Genomic DNA, 12,746 nt, shown 5'->3' with positions numbered 1-12,746 from the left:
TATATTAGAAAATAATATCATGAAATGTGCAAATTGCATTCAAAGTAAAATGGCTAATGTACCGTTTGAAAATGAAAAGACTCAGTCCACTGAAACTTTGGAATTAATTCATACAGATTTGAATGGCCCACATAGCACCACCGGTTGTGGTGGCGAAAAATACTTTTTGACTTTCATAGACGACTGTAGTAAATGCGCTAAAATTTATTGCATTAAAAGTAAAGCGGAAACCGCAAGTTGCTTCATAGAATTTACAAACTTGGTTGAAAATCAATTTAATAAGAAAATTAAGAAATTGAAATGCGATAATGGCAAGGAATACCTAAATAGAGAAATTTACAATTTTGTCAAACACAAAGGAATTGAATTGTTGCCATGTCCCCCTTATGTACACGAATTAAATGGAGTTGCGGAAAGATATAATAGGTCTGCAATGGACATAGGTAGATGTTTAGCAATAGAAGCAAAAATCAACCTCAGATACTGGCCTGAAATTATGAAATATAGTAATCTCATCTGTACGACAAAAATTAATTAGCGAGAATCTACTTACAATTAGTATACTCCGCACCGTGAATCCGCATGAGTAAAAGGAGCAAAACTTTGAAGAGTAAAAGGAGCTTCATTGCGTTGAATTTGGAAAATGTACACTTGCGGAATCTCTTCTTTCTTGAAGACTGGCGTCCACCTCGACGTCTAGTCGCAAGCTCGGCTGGCCGTATACTGCTGCCGATACATTACGAGAGCGGAGAAGTTATGTCGACGATAGAAGGGAGGATGACTAATCACACAGGAACTTTGTGCGCGAGGTAAACATGCCTGTAGAATTGTCTCGCGCGATGTCATGTGCAAATAAGCCGATTATGAAACACAACTAGTTGTCGTACACTCTCGTCGTTACGAGAAATGCACATCGTGCACACACATGCGGATGCAATACGTGCATCACATCGAATAAGCGACGATTGGATGACGCGGCATAACAAAGCAGCAAAAAAGGGAGCTAAAATCGGCGTTAACCGGCGACGCTGCAAATAAAATAAACATCTTTGCGGTGGATAAGATTAATTATTCCAAGGCGTGGGATTTGCTTGAGCGTTCCTACGAGGTGAAACGCATTTTGGTAGATCGTCATATTTCCTCGATCTTGAACTTGCCTACGTTAGACAAAGAAACTACGAGCGGATTGTCGAAGCTCGCTGATGACGCACAGCAACACGTCGCGGCATTAAGCGCGCTAGAAATTTCCATCACGCCCGAGGTAGTCGTCCACGTCTTGAGAAGTAAATTACCGAAAACGACGTTAGAAAGGTGGGAAGCGACTCTCGAAATGGGCGAATGCCCAGGGCTCGAACAGATGTACGATTTCTTATACAAAACGGCGGTATGCGTGTCGATGCGTGAAAGGGCAAAGGAAACGGAGAAGTGCAAGGGCGAACCTCCCGCGAAAAGGAAACGATTTCAGCCGGAAAACAAGGCCTTTGTGTCAAATATCGGACGTAAAGAAAAAAACTGCATTGTGTGCAAGGCAAGGCGGCATCCGCTATTCTTGTGCGATAAATTTAAGCAATTACCGACACCTAAGCGCATTGAGACCATAAAAAATGCAAGGCTTTGTTATAATTGCATGCGCTTTCATCGGGATCGCCCTTGCAAGTTCTCAGGCTGCTCGATCTGTCAGAAACGTCACAACACGCTTCTTCATCTCGAAGGATACGCGAGCAAATCCGAATCTAAGCCCGATACCGACCAATCCGCATGACTAGCCGATCCGATTACAAAAAGGGTGATAAGCCTCGCGTCGATATCGCACGCGATGGCGCCGCAATTAATGACGAGCGCGATGGTATACATCCACGGCGGCGAACGTGAGCCTATTAAGTGCCGTGCCTTACTGGATACGTGCGCGACGGCTAACTTCATAACAGAGCGCGTTGTGCGACGTTTGAACCTACCCGTAAAGGTACATTCGTCGCCGATTGGCGCGATTAACGCAATGAATACCGTTTCGAAGGGTGTAGTACGCGTCGCGATACAATCGACGCATGATAGTTTTTACAAGGAGCTCACGTGTCTAACTATTCCGGCCATCGCGGATTTAATACCGTCCGAGGTTTTCCCTCGAAATTCAGTCGACATACCCGCAAATATCAGATTGGCAGACTCCGATTTTCATATACCGCATCCGGTCGAGTTATTAATTGGTGCCGGAGCCACATTATAACTATTCTCCATAGGGCAGATTAATCTGTCGCGAGCAGGACGTGACTTGTATCTGCAGAAAACACGACTAGGTTGGGTACTTGCTGGAGAAACGACCGCGCGTATACAGTCAAGATTAGAAATGTGCGGTATGACAAAATTGGAAAATCAGTTAGATAAATTCTGGGCAATCGAGGAAGTCGCGACGGATAGATCAAGCACGAGAACAGAAGTTGGATGCGAGGCGCATTTCATAAAAAACGTTTCCCGGTATGATAGCGGGCGTTATACGGTTCGCTTGCCGTTTCGCGAAACAAATAGGCGACTTGGCGATTCGCGCGCGATTGCACTCAAGCGCTTCTCGGCGTTAGAACGAAAACTCAGCGCGAATGAGTCATTGAGAGTCGAATACACTCGTGCAATAGACGAATATATAAAATTAAATTATATTTCCCCGGTTAAAGATTCCTCCGGTGATGGATATTATTTACCTCACCACGCGGTGATCAAGGATACGAGCAGTACCACCAAGGTGCGAATCGTATTCGACGCGTCCACTAAATCGAGTACCGGCGTGTCTTTGAACGACGTAGTGATGGCAGGTCCGTTAATACAGGACAAATTATTTACACATTTAATCAGATTCCGTGCATATAAATATGTCATCACCGCGGATATTGAAAAAATGTATTTGCAAATAAGATTGCACAAAGACGATCGGCGTTACCAACGACTGCTATGGCGACGAAATGACAAGATAGAGACGTTGCAATTTAATACTCTTACGTTCGGCGTCTCGTCTTCGTCCTTTCTCGCGATCCGAACTTTGCATAAATTAGCGGACGATGAACACGAGATATATCCTAAGGCAGCCGAAATTCTTAAGTCCCATCTGTACGTAGATGACCTTTTAACCGGAGCCGATAGCGTTGAAGAAGTCCGAGCCATTAGAGAGGAAATAATTGCGCTGCTCGCACGGGGCGGTTTCGCCATCAGGCAATGGGCATCCAACGATGAGCGTTGCGTGAATGATCTCGCGGTCGGCGCCCTTCACACAAAATTCACATTCGGCGGGGATCGCTCCTTAAGAACACTTGGCGTAGTGTGGTGCGCGCGGAACGATGAAATATGCTATTCCATACGGCCAATCAAAATCGCGAAAAAATTAACAAAACGGAGCATATTATCGGAAATATCAAGGATATTCGACCCTTTGGGCTTGTTGGGTCCCGTCGTATTATATGCCAAAAAATTGATGCAAGACGTATGGAAATGCAAATTGGATTGGGACGAGTCCGTACCGCAAGGCGTATACACCGAATGGCTGGATTTTGTTGGACAACTCGAGACAATAGATCAAATATCAATCGATCGAAGATTCTTGATCGACGATTATCAAGGCATTCAAATCCATGGATTTTGTGATGCTAGCGGCGTTGCATACGGCGCGTGTCTGTATATACGCTCGGCGGGAAAGGACGGCAATGTGGTCATTAAATTATTGTGCGCCAAATCACGCGTCGCGCCGTTAAAGGTTATCACCATACCTCGTCTCGAACTTTGCGGCGCGTTACTATTGGCCCGATTGTATAGTGAAGTAAGCAGCGCATTGCCCCTAAACCCTTCCAAGGCATTTTTCTGGTGCGATTCGACCGTCGTTTTGCACTGGCTAAGCACGGCGCCTCATCTGCTCAATTCATTCGTGGCGAATCGCGTCGCGGAGATACAAGGGCTTACGGATCCGAAGAAATGGCGGCATGTCAGATCAGAGGACAATCCCGCCGACGCGATATCGCGAGGTCAGCTACCTCATGCATTTTCAAAAAATCGGACGTGGTTTTCCGGACCGGCGTGGTTACGAGAGAGCGAAAACGATTGGCCTAACGAACTTATTCATATGAACGAGACACTCGAGTTAAAAAGAAATGTTTGTTGACCGCGCATTGCGACTCTGAAATGTTCGAAAGATACTCTTCGCATTCGAAACTGCTCAGGGTTATAGCATATTGTTTGAGATTTCTACCTAACAATAAACACACCGGTTCGTTGTGTTCGAGTGAAATAGACGAGGCGGAAACGCGAATATTGCGAATCATGCAGGCCGATCGATTCTGCTCCGAGATCAAGGAACTCAAGAGCGGATGTTCCGTGAGCAAGGGCAGAATCGCGAATTTAAATCCATTTTTGGACGACTGCGGCTTGATTCGCGTAGGAGGACGTCTCCAAAGGGCAGATCTGTCATTCTCACGTAAGCATCCGATTTTGATTCCTAGCCGGCACAAGTTAACCGATCGTATCATTCGCGAGACTCACGAGGTGCATCATCACGCGGGTATTCAAACGACGCTGTACACTTTGCGTCAAAAATACTGGTTAGTCGACGGGCGCAATCAAGTACGAAAAATCGTGCGTGCGTGCGTTCGATGCTTTCGATTCGAGGCTAAGGCAATCGAATATAAAATGGGGAATCTGCCGGCGGCTCGTGTACGCGAGGCAATACCCTTTGCAAATACCGGAATAGATTTTTGCGGGCCATTCTATATTAAGGAAAGGAAATACCGTAATCGAGCACGAGTCAAGGTGTACGTATGCGTTTTCATATGCATGTCCGTGAAGGCGATGCACCTCGAGATCGTAAGCGACTTATCAACGGACGGATTTCTTGCAGCGCTGCGACGGTTCGCAGCGAGACGAGGACTACCCCAGCACGTCTATTCCGATAACGGGACTAATTTTATAGGGGCGAATAATCAACTAAAAGAGTTGTACGTCTTAATTAATTCTGATGAGCATAGAGAGCGCGTGAGCAGATTCGCAAGCGATCATCGCGTAACATGGCATTTCATTCCGCCGGCGGCGCCGCATTTCGGGGGTCTGTGGGAATCCAGCGTAAAATTATTTAAGCATCACTTTAAGCGCGTAGTAGGAGATTCTTTATTTACTTTCGAAGAATTAAATACTCTTGTCGTCGAAATAGAAGGCGTTCTGAATTCCCGACCGATCACTTCCCTTTCTTCCGATCCGAACGACTTACTGGTACTGTCGCCGGCTCATTATTTGATCGGTAAACCTTTGACGGCCCTCCCGGAGGGCGACCTGTCGTCTGTTCCAGCCAACCGATTGTCAACATGGCAGCACATTAAGAAGGTGCGGCAAGACTTCTGGGCGCGCTGGAGTCTTGAATATTTGAACGAGCTCCAGACGCGCAACAAATGGATCAAAGAGGGACCAAGGCTTGACGTCGGAACCATCGTTCTCATCAAAGACAAGGGTGCGCCATGTACTCGATGGACGATGGGCAAGGTAACAATGGTCCACCCTGGCGAAGACGGAGTGGTGCGGACAGCGACTGTGAAAACTCCGGCCGGGCAAATAAAAAGAGCGGCCAATCATTTGTGCCCCCTGCCGATCGAGCAGTAGCGAGCGTCCTCACATAATTCGCGCGTCAAGCCAATAATGGCTATACAATAGTATGACAATAACATAATAATGATAATATAAGCAATTTAGCGATAGAGATACGACATACTGCCCGATAATACATATCACATATAAATACGAACCCCGTTACAAAAAGGGCATGCGTTTAGCTATATAATATAGCGTGGATCGATCCATTATGCGTAAGCGATCTTCCTCAAGGGGGTTGATCGATTCCTCTCAACGGGGGGAGGATGTAACGACGAGAAATGCACATCGTGCACACACATGCGGATGCAATGCGTGCATCACATCGAATAGGCGACGGTCGGATGACGCGGCATAACAAAGCAGCAAAAAAGGGACACAAATAAACAAAGAAGCGAAGCTTGGACGGGTTCGAATCTTTCCGGGTCGCACGCGGTTATCACCCAGCCATAAACATCGTCTAGACGATGCGGCGCCGGTATTACAATTGCAGGGCGGTTGTAAATAATTGTCCTGTGACAATATCGGCGTCACTAGTCCTTGGACCGTCGGCAATCGTTCGTCGGCCGATCGTTTTCATTCGCTGCACTTGGAAGCCGAGCATCCGAATCGCCCAATCGGGCGAGGATCTCGGAAATCGGAACCAAGTGGGGTGATAGCCTGGCGATTCCTGAATTAATAAATAAGGGTCTGGAAGGCTCTCCGTCACCCTTTTTTAAACCGACTTCGTCGCGGTAGCAACCAAGTTTCGCTCTCCCTGCCGTGCTTCCGCGAGCTCGCCTATTCGAGATAACCAAGCGAAGAGTCGTACCTCTAATACGAACTCGGGGCGAAATACGCTCCCGAGTCGATAACAAAGGGCGATCGTCACATGACGTCGTAGCCCTCTCGCTCAGCGAGAATACTTGGACCGCGCAACTGTCGTTAACGTGATAGTGTAACGCGATAATATTAGTAGAAGAAACGCACTGTAAGTGGTAACTCTCAAACAAATAAATAAACGAAAACACAGTGACGAAAATTAAGTTTTTCCCACTGAACACTAGTAATGAATGAATAATCGTTGTCGGGAGGATAATCAAGAAACGTGAACTATTGTGTACGAGAATTTCGAAACAGTGCACGTATTACGCATTTTTTTGGAATCGATTCCGATCGGAATTATTCCGTTTTTCCTTAAATTTCTATTGTGTTTTCTAGGGAAAACGGAATAATTCCGATCGGAATCAATTTCGAACAAATGCATAATACCTAGGTCGCGCAGTTAAAAATCGATGCGATTTTACAAAGGAAATTTACTTATTTTTTAATAAATTTGTTGACTTTTTGTAGTTTTTTACTTAAAATGTGTATATCTCTCTAATTTCAATGAAAAATACTAAAATATTATGAAACATTAATTAAATTTAGTATAATTACAGATTTTTTAATGAATTTACTTCTTGTATTGCTAAGTTTATTCATAATATTACATGTACGTGTTTAAAGTTCACTTCTGTATAGTTAATTTACAATCTGACGTGGGGTTTTACTATCGATATTGTGATATCACGGTATTTTAGTAAACCTATTTTTGCATGCGGTATCCAAGTGACGACGTCGTGCGTCGTGAAGTGTTTTAGTGCAGAGCAAGAAAGACTGTGCATGATATTACTATACGAGGTGTGTTCAAAAAGTATCGCGAATTTTGTGTTTTTTCAAAAATTATTTATTTATTCATGAATATCTATTTTGTCCCCTTCAAAGTAATCCCCATGAGATATTATACACTTGTGCCAACGGTTTTTCCAATCTTCGAAGCACTTCAAAAAATCATTTTTTTTTATCTTGTTCAGCTCCTCCTTCCATGCCGTCTTTATCTCGTCAAGCGTAGCGTAACGTCGTCCTTTCATGGGCCTCTTCAGTTTAGGGAACAAGAAAAAGTCACAGGGGGCCAGATCTGGGGAATACGGTGGCTGCGGCATCATTAGTGTGTTGTTTTTGGCCAAAAAGTCGCGCACAAGCAACGATGTGTGAGCAGGGGCGTTATCGTGGTGCAAAAGCCAATTTTTGTTCTTCCACAAATCCGGGCGTTTCTGGCGGATTGCTTCGCGCAAATTGCGCATAACTTGCAGGTAATATTCCTTATTGACCGTTCTACCCTGTGGCAAGAACTCATGATGCACCACGCCCCTGCAATCGAAGAAAACTGTCAGCAAAACTTTCACATTCGACCGAACTTGGCGCGCTTTTTTCGGTCTTGGTTCGTGCGGCAGCTTCCATTGAGATGATTGAGCTTTGGTTTCCACGTCATAACCATAAACCCACGATTCGTCACCAGTTATGACCCTCTGGAGCAAATTTGGGTCGTCGCGGACAGAGTCCAACATCTCATTAGCAATGTTCATGCGATGCTGTTTTTGGTCGCAATTGAGCAATTTTGGTACGAATTTCGCGGCGACCCGTCTCATGCCCAAATCATTGATAAAAATCGAATGGCACGAGCCAATCGATATGTTTAGGTCCTCAGCAACTTCTCTAACGGTGATTCGACGATTGGCCAATATCATTTTCTCCACTTCATTAATTTTTTCGTCTGTTGTTGAAGTGCTCGGGCGTCCGGCACGCTCTTCGTCGTTCACATCTTCTCGGCCTTCTGAGAACATTTTGTACCACCGATAAACGTTGCTTCGGTCCAAGGTAGCTTCTCCGTATGCCACAGTCAACATTCGGAATGCATCCGCGCACTTAATTTCGTTTTTCACACAAAATTTGATACAGGTTCTTTGATCCATTTTTTTGAATAGGTAAAAATCGAAGACGATCCAAAACACGTGCAAGCAAAGCAGCTGTCAACAATTAAGTGAACATTCAAAATGGCCGAGCTTGTCGGCATAAGTGAGAGACATGAGTACCAACATAACGCCACAAAAAGATCGAAATTCGAATATACGTAACCCGCGAAAATTCAAAATTCGCGATACTTTTTGAACACACCTCGTATATCTATATTTCATTTAATCTAATAAATTTCGAACCATCCGTTATTCGCGCCACATCTCTTATATCGCGTTGTGCCTCGCGTGCAGCATCGCCATCTCTCAGGTCCAGCGGCCCTTTCCGCGATTTTCATTTTTCATCATCGTCTTGTCGCCAAGCGCGAGCGCGCCTTTTTTCTCATTCCTCGTGTGTCGTCACGGTGCCGAGTGCGTGTTGGTGCGTGTCTCTGGACAAAAATTTCATCACGTCTTGTGCGCGAAATAAAAAGGTTAGTGTTAATAAAAATAAGCTTAGTATCAATAATAATATATTGTGAATTATACTGTCTGAAAATGTTTATATGTAAAACTTGTCATCTTAACTTCCAAAATATTAAACGATATAATATCCACCAGTACTTTCACCGAAATAAAAAATATGTTTCTTTTCAATGTTTGACTGATGCTTGTAGAATAACTTTTAAAACTTATCGTGCATTTAGACAACACATTTTCCGAAACCATAGTAGTAATAAGAGGTTAAAAAGCCAAGTATCTGACGTACTTATAAACTGTGAAATTTGTGCTCTTATTTGTAACAACTCAAAAGCTATAATTAAACACTACAATAACCATATAATTTCTGGAACACCAGTAATATGTCCTTTTTTTAAAATATGTAAATCAACTTTATTGTTTAAAAAAAAGAATACATTAGCTCAGCACTTAACTCGATTTCACAAAAGTCAAAAAGATTTTATATCAAAAGATGATGATGTTTCTATAATTAATAATGAAGTCAAAGAATATTTACAAGAAATCCCTTATCACCAGGAAACTAATAAAAATGAAATTTACAATGAAGATTTAAATTCTTTAGGTATGAAGTTGTTAGGTTCTTTATATTTATCGTTAGAAACACAGTATCAATTACCTAATCAATCTTTGCAAATTTTAATTGACAATATGAATGATTTCCACAAAATAAACGTGCAATATTTGTCAAAGCAATTAACTTTAAATAATTTAAATATTGATAAATCACTTTTAGAAAATGACTTATTTAAAATAGCACATAATTCACAAAATGGGTACTTTAGATCAAAGTTTGCGAGAGATAAATATTATATAAATAATTTTAACTATGTTAAACCCAAGTGTATTATTTTAAGTAACAATAACAAATATTATTACATTCCAATAAAAGAAACTTTAATTAATCTTTTTAAAAATTCCAATTTTTTCAATCAATATTTTGATTTCAAAGAGATTTCTTTAGAGAATATATTTTCTAATATAACAGATGGAAATTTATTTAAAAATAACATTTTTTTTAAACAAAATCCTAATGCTTTACAATTTATAATATATCAAGATGCATACGAAATTTGTAACCCTTTAGGTTCGTCCAGGATAAAACATAAAATTGTTGGGGTTTACTTTACATTGGCAAATATCCCCGCTTGGCAACGTGTTAAAATAAATCAAATTAATTTAGTTGCTTTAATGTATGAAAAAGATTTGAAGAGACTTGGAACGTCAGAGCTTTTTGATATTCTTATACAAGATTTAAAGGATATTGAACAAACAGGTATAGAAATCAATTATAAAAATGAAAAAATAATGCTTAAAGGAACATTAATAGCTTTAGTAGGAGATAATCTGGGTAGTCACTTTATTGGTGGATTCAATGAGAACTTTCACATGTCAGGTTATTTTTGTCGATTTTGTCATATTAACAAAATAAAAGAAAAATCACAACTTATAACGTCAAAATTTGAGAAAAGAACAATAGAAACTTACAAAGAAGATATAAATAATATAGTAAATGATAATCAAGTCAGCAGAGGAATTAAATTAAATTCTGTTTTTAACAATTTGAACTTTTTTCACGTTTGCCAACCTGGAATGCCACCTTGTATATCACATGATTTTTTTGAAGGGATTGTTCAGTACGATGTCATGTTAATAATAAATGAATTAATTGGAAAAAAATTGTTGACTTATGAATATATTAATGAAAAACTTAGCAATATTAATTTTCAAAATGAAGAGAAAATATACTTGCCACCAATAAAAAAGTCATAAAAATTAAATGGCACTCATAGTCAAAATATGAAAATATTAAATATATTACCTTTTGCCTTGATTAGAATAAATAAATTATATGACTTTGAGGAATGGAAATTACTTCTTTTTTTGCGAAAAATTGTAAACATTGTGTTAGCTTTCAAAATATCGATTGGTCAAATTGCATTGTTACACTATTTGATAGAAGAATTGTTACGTGCGTGTCATATTTAAAGAATGTCATACACGACACATTCACACACACATACATGTATGTCGGAGAACGGACAACGGGTGAACTTAGATGAAAGAGAATTGTCAAATAATTCGACATATTTGGCACTTCGAGATTTCCTGTTACTAAGCGAATTTATGTATTTCGGTATTCCGCGTTACCATGCACACGCTTGTTTATTAAATAAGTGCGATTTATTATCGGTGTTTTTTGTCAAAAATTCACTTCTCGTCCTGACTACGCTTTCGACCATCGACAAGAGCAGACATAAACGTGTGTGAATTTTCATTTCAGTAAGACCATTAATTCTTGATCCTTCTTCTAAGAGTGATAAATACGATCACATCGTTATACGTTAAAATACGTGCTTCTTACGACGTATGCGTGAGTGATAAAATAACAGAAGAACAGTTTCCCTACGACAAATCCGTGACCCAGGCTAGTGACTCCTAGGCGACGTCCTTACGGACTCAGGGCCGCTGCCTTCAGGCGTCGTCGCGGTAGATACACACATCTCCCTTAGACGTTACGACGGTATGATGTGAATACTCAAACAAATAAACACTAATCATTATATTAGCAATTGTACATTATTAAATAAAACAAATCTTTAAAAATCCAGTTCGTGAAATTTAAGTGTTTCCCACCGACAAGAATACTTAGAAACTCGTCAAATATTATTTCCATCTACAAAATTAAGGCCTAAACATCACTACTTAATCCATTATTCTAATTTATTTAGAGAATTCGGGCCACTACGACATTTATGGACATTTGCATTTGAGCACAAACATCAGTATTTTGAAAAGTGTTATTCGTCATACGACTAATTATAAAAATGTCCTTTCTTCTCTCTCTCGGAAACATCAACTTTTACAAGCTTATAACTCTTCTTTGAATTCTTTGTATTATAATAAAATTATATCAGTAGATGCCAGGATGCTTGAACAAAACATAATCTTTCAAGAGATAAACAAAATTCATAAAATTCATGAAAACCAATATTATTTTTCTTTTTCGGCAAACTTTAAAGGAGTAACTTATAAGAAAAACAGTTTTGTGTCATACGGAAGAAGTATTTTTGGATATTACAATCTGTGTCAAATAGATTATCTTATTATCGACCTAGAATTTGAAAATTTATACTTTTTTGGTACCAAAATAAATATTTGTTATAATTCAACGAATGAAATATTTGAAAAAGTAACAATAGAGAATGAAACAAAAATATTTATTAATCATAAAGATCTTATCTCTCCTGAAACTGTCTTAATGCAAGAAATTGATGGCAGTCCTTTATTTTATTTCAAATCTGTACCTTTCGATGAACTTTAAATTTATCTATTATCTTTTATTTTTTGTTGTGAAAATGCTAATTTTTATTAAGATTTTGATAAAACTTGATGTTTAACAGTTTGAAATATGTGATGATATGATAATGGTTAATGTTAAAACAAGAAACTTATATAATATTTGTCCTCAATATTTTTAACGAATCTACACTTTTTCAGTGTGACATTAAAATAAACAGTTTTTTCAACATAACTTCTGAATATATATTTATTTTTATGAAATTTGATTAATATGTCATTTTTGTTGTGTGTTCAGCTTTTTTAAAAAGAATTGAAATTTTGTATAAGTGTTAGACTGTTTTCTTTGTGCGAAGGGATGCTTTGACATAGTTTTTTATCATGTATTTTTGAAAATAATTTTAAAATTAAGATTATAAAAGCTATGAGGTTTTTAAATATAAAATAATCTCTTGGTAGATCCATATTTTTAATTATTTTTTAGAATATTACCCTTAAAATCATAAGAATCGAAATTTTTTAAATTTTGATTAAATCTAGTTGAATTTTTTAAAAATATCTACA

The 12,746-nt window shown here is 39.6% G+C and overlaps 3 protein-coding genes across 3 annotated transcripts in view; 2 read left to right on the top strand and 1 right to left on the bottom strand.

The window, feature by feature from the left end:
• LOC105207491 overlaps positions 1 to 731 on the bottom strand; it is a 73,822-nt gene extending 73,091 nt beyond the window's left edge. The window contains exon 1 of the mRNA XM_039451720.1: positions 554 to 731. Within this exon, the coding sequence (XP_039307654.1) occupies positions 554 to 626 (73 nt within the window). The 5' untranslated portion in view covers positions 627 to 731. The remainder of the gene's footprint in view (positions 1 to 553) is intronic.
• An 84-nt stretch (positions 732 to 815) lies between these two features.
• LOC105203982 lies at positions 816 to 4,138 on the top strand. Its single transcript, XM_039451985.1, has 3 exons — positions 816 to 821; positions 1,079 to 1,499; positions 2,238 to 4,138. The coding sequence occupies exons 1-3, from the start codon at positions 816 to 818 to the stop codon at positions 4,136 to 4,138; spliced, it is 2,328 nt and encodes a 775-aa protein (XP_039307919.1).
• A 20-nt stretch (positions 4,139 to 4,158) lies between these two features.
• On the top strand, positions 4,159 to 5,622 carry LOC120358271. The gene has a single exon (XM_039451952.1). The coding sequence runs from the start codon at positions 4,159 to 4,161 to the stop codon at positions 5,620 to 5,622; it is 1,464 nt and encodes a 487-aa protein (XP_039307886.1).
• The last annotated feature ends 7,124 nt before the right edge of the window (positions 5,623 to 12,746 follow it).

Source organism: Solenopsis invicta, chromosome 7 (genome assembly GCF_016802725.1).
Source record: "Solenopsis invicta isolate M01_SB chromosome 7, UNIL_Sinv_3.0, whole genome shotgun sequence".
In the NCBI taxonomy this organism is placed as follows: domain Eukaryota; kingdom Metazoa; phylum Arthropoda; class Insecta; order Hymenoptera; family Formicidae; genus Solenopsis; species Solenopsis invicta.
Note: the sequence above shows the minus strand (reverse complement) of the source record. Positions and strands in the feature narration are given on the sequence as shown.

Coding starts and splice junctions, on each gene's coding strand:
- LOC105203982 (XM_039451985.1), top strand. Junction 1,500..2,237: donor CTTTGTGTCAAATATCGGAC/GTAAAGAAAAAA, acceptor TATTCTCCATAG/GGCAGATTAATCTGTCGCGA.
- LOC120358271 (XM_039451952.1), top strand. CDS start 4,159: ATGTTCGAAAGATACTCTTCGCATTCGAAACTGCTCAGGGTTATAGCA.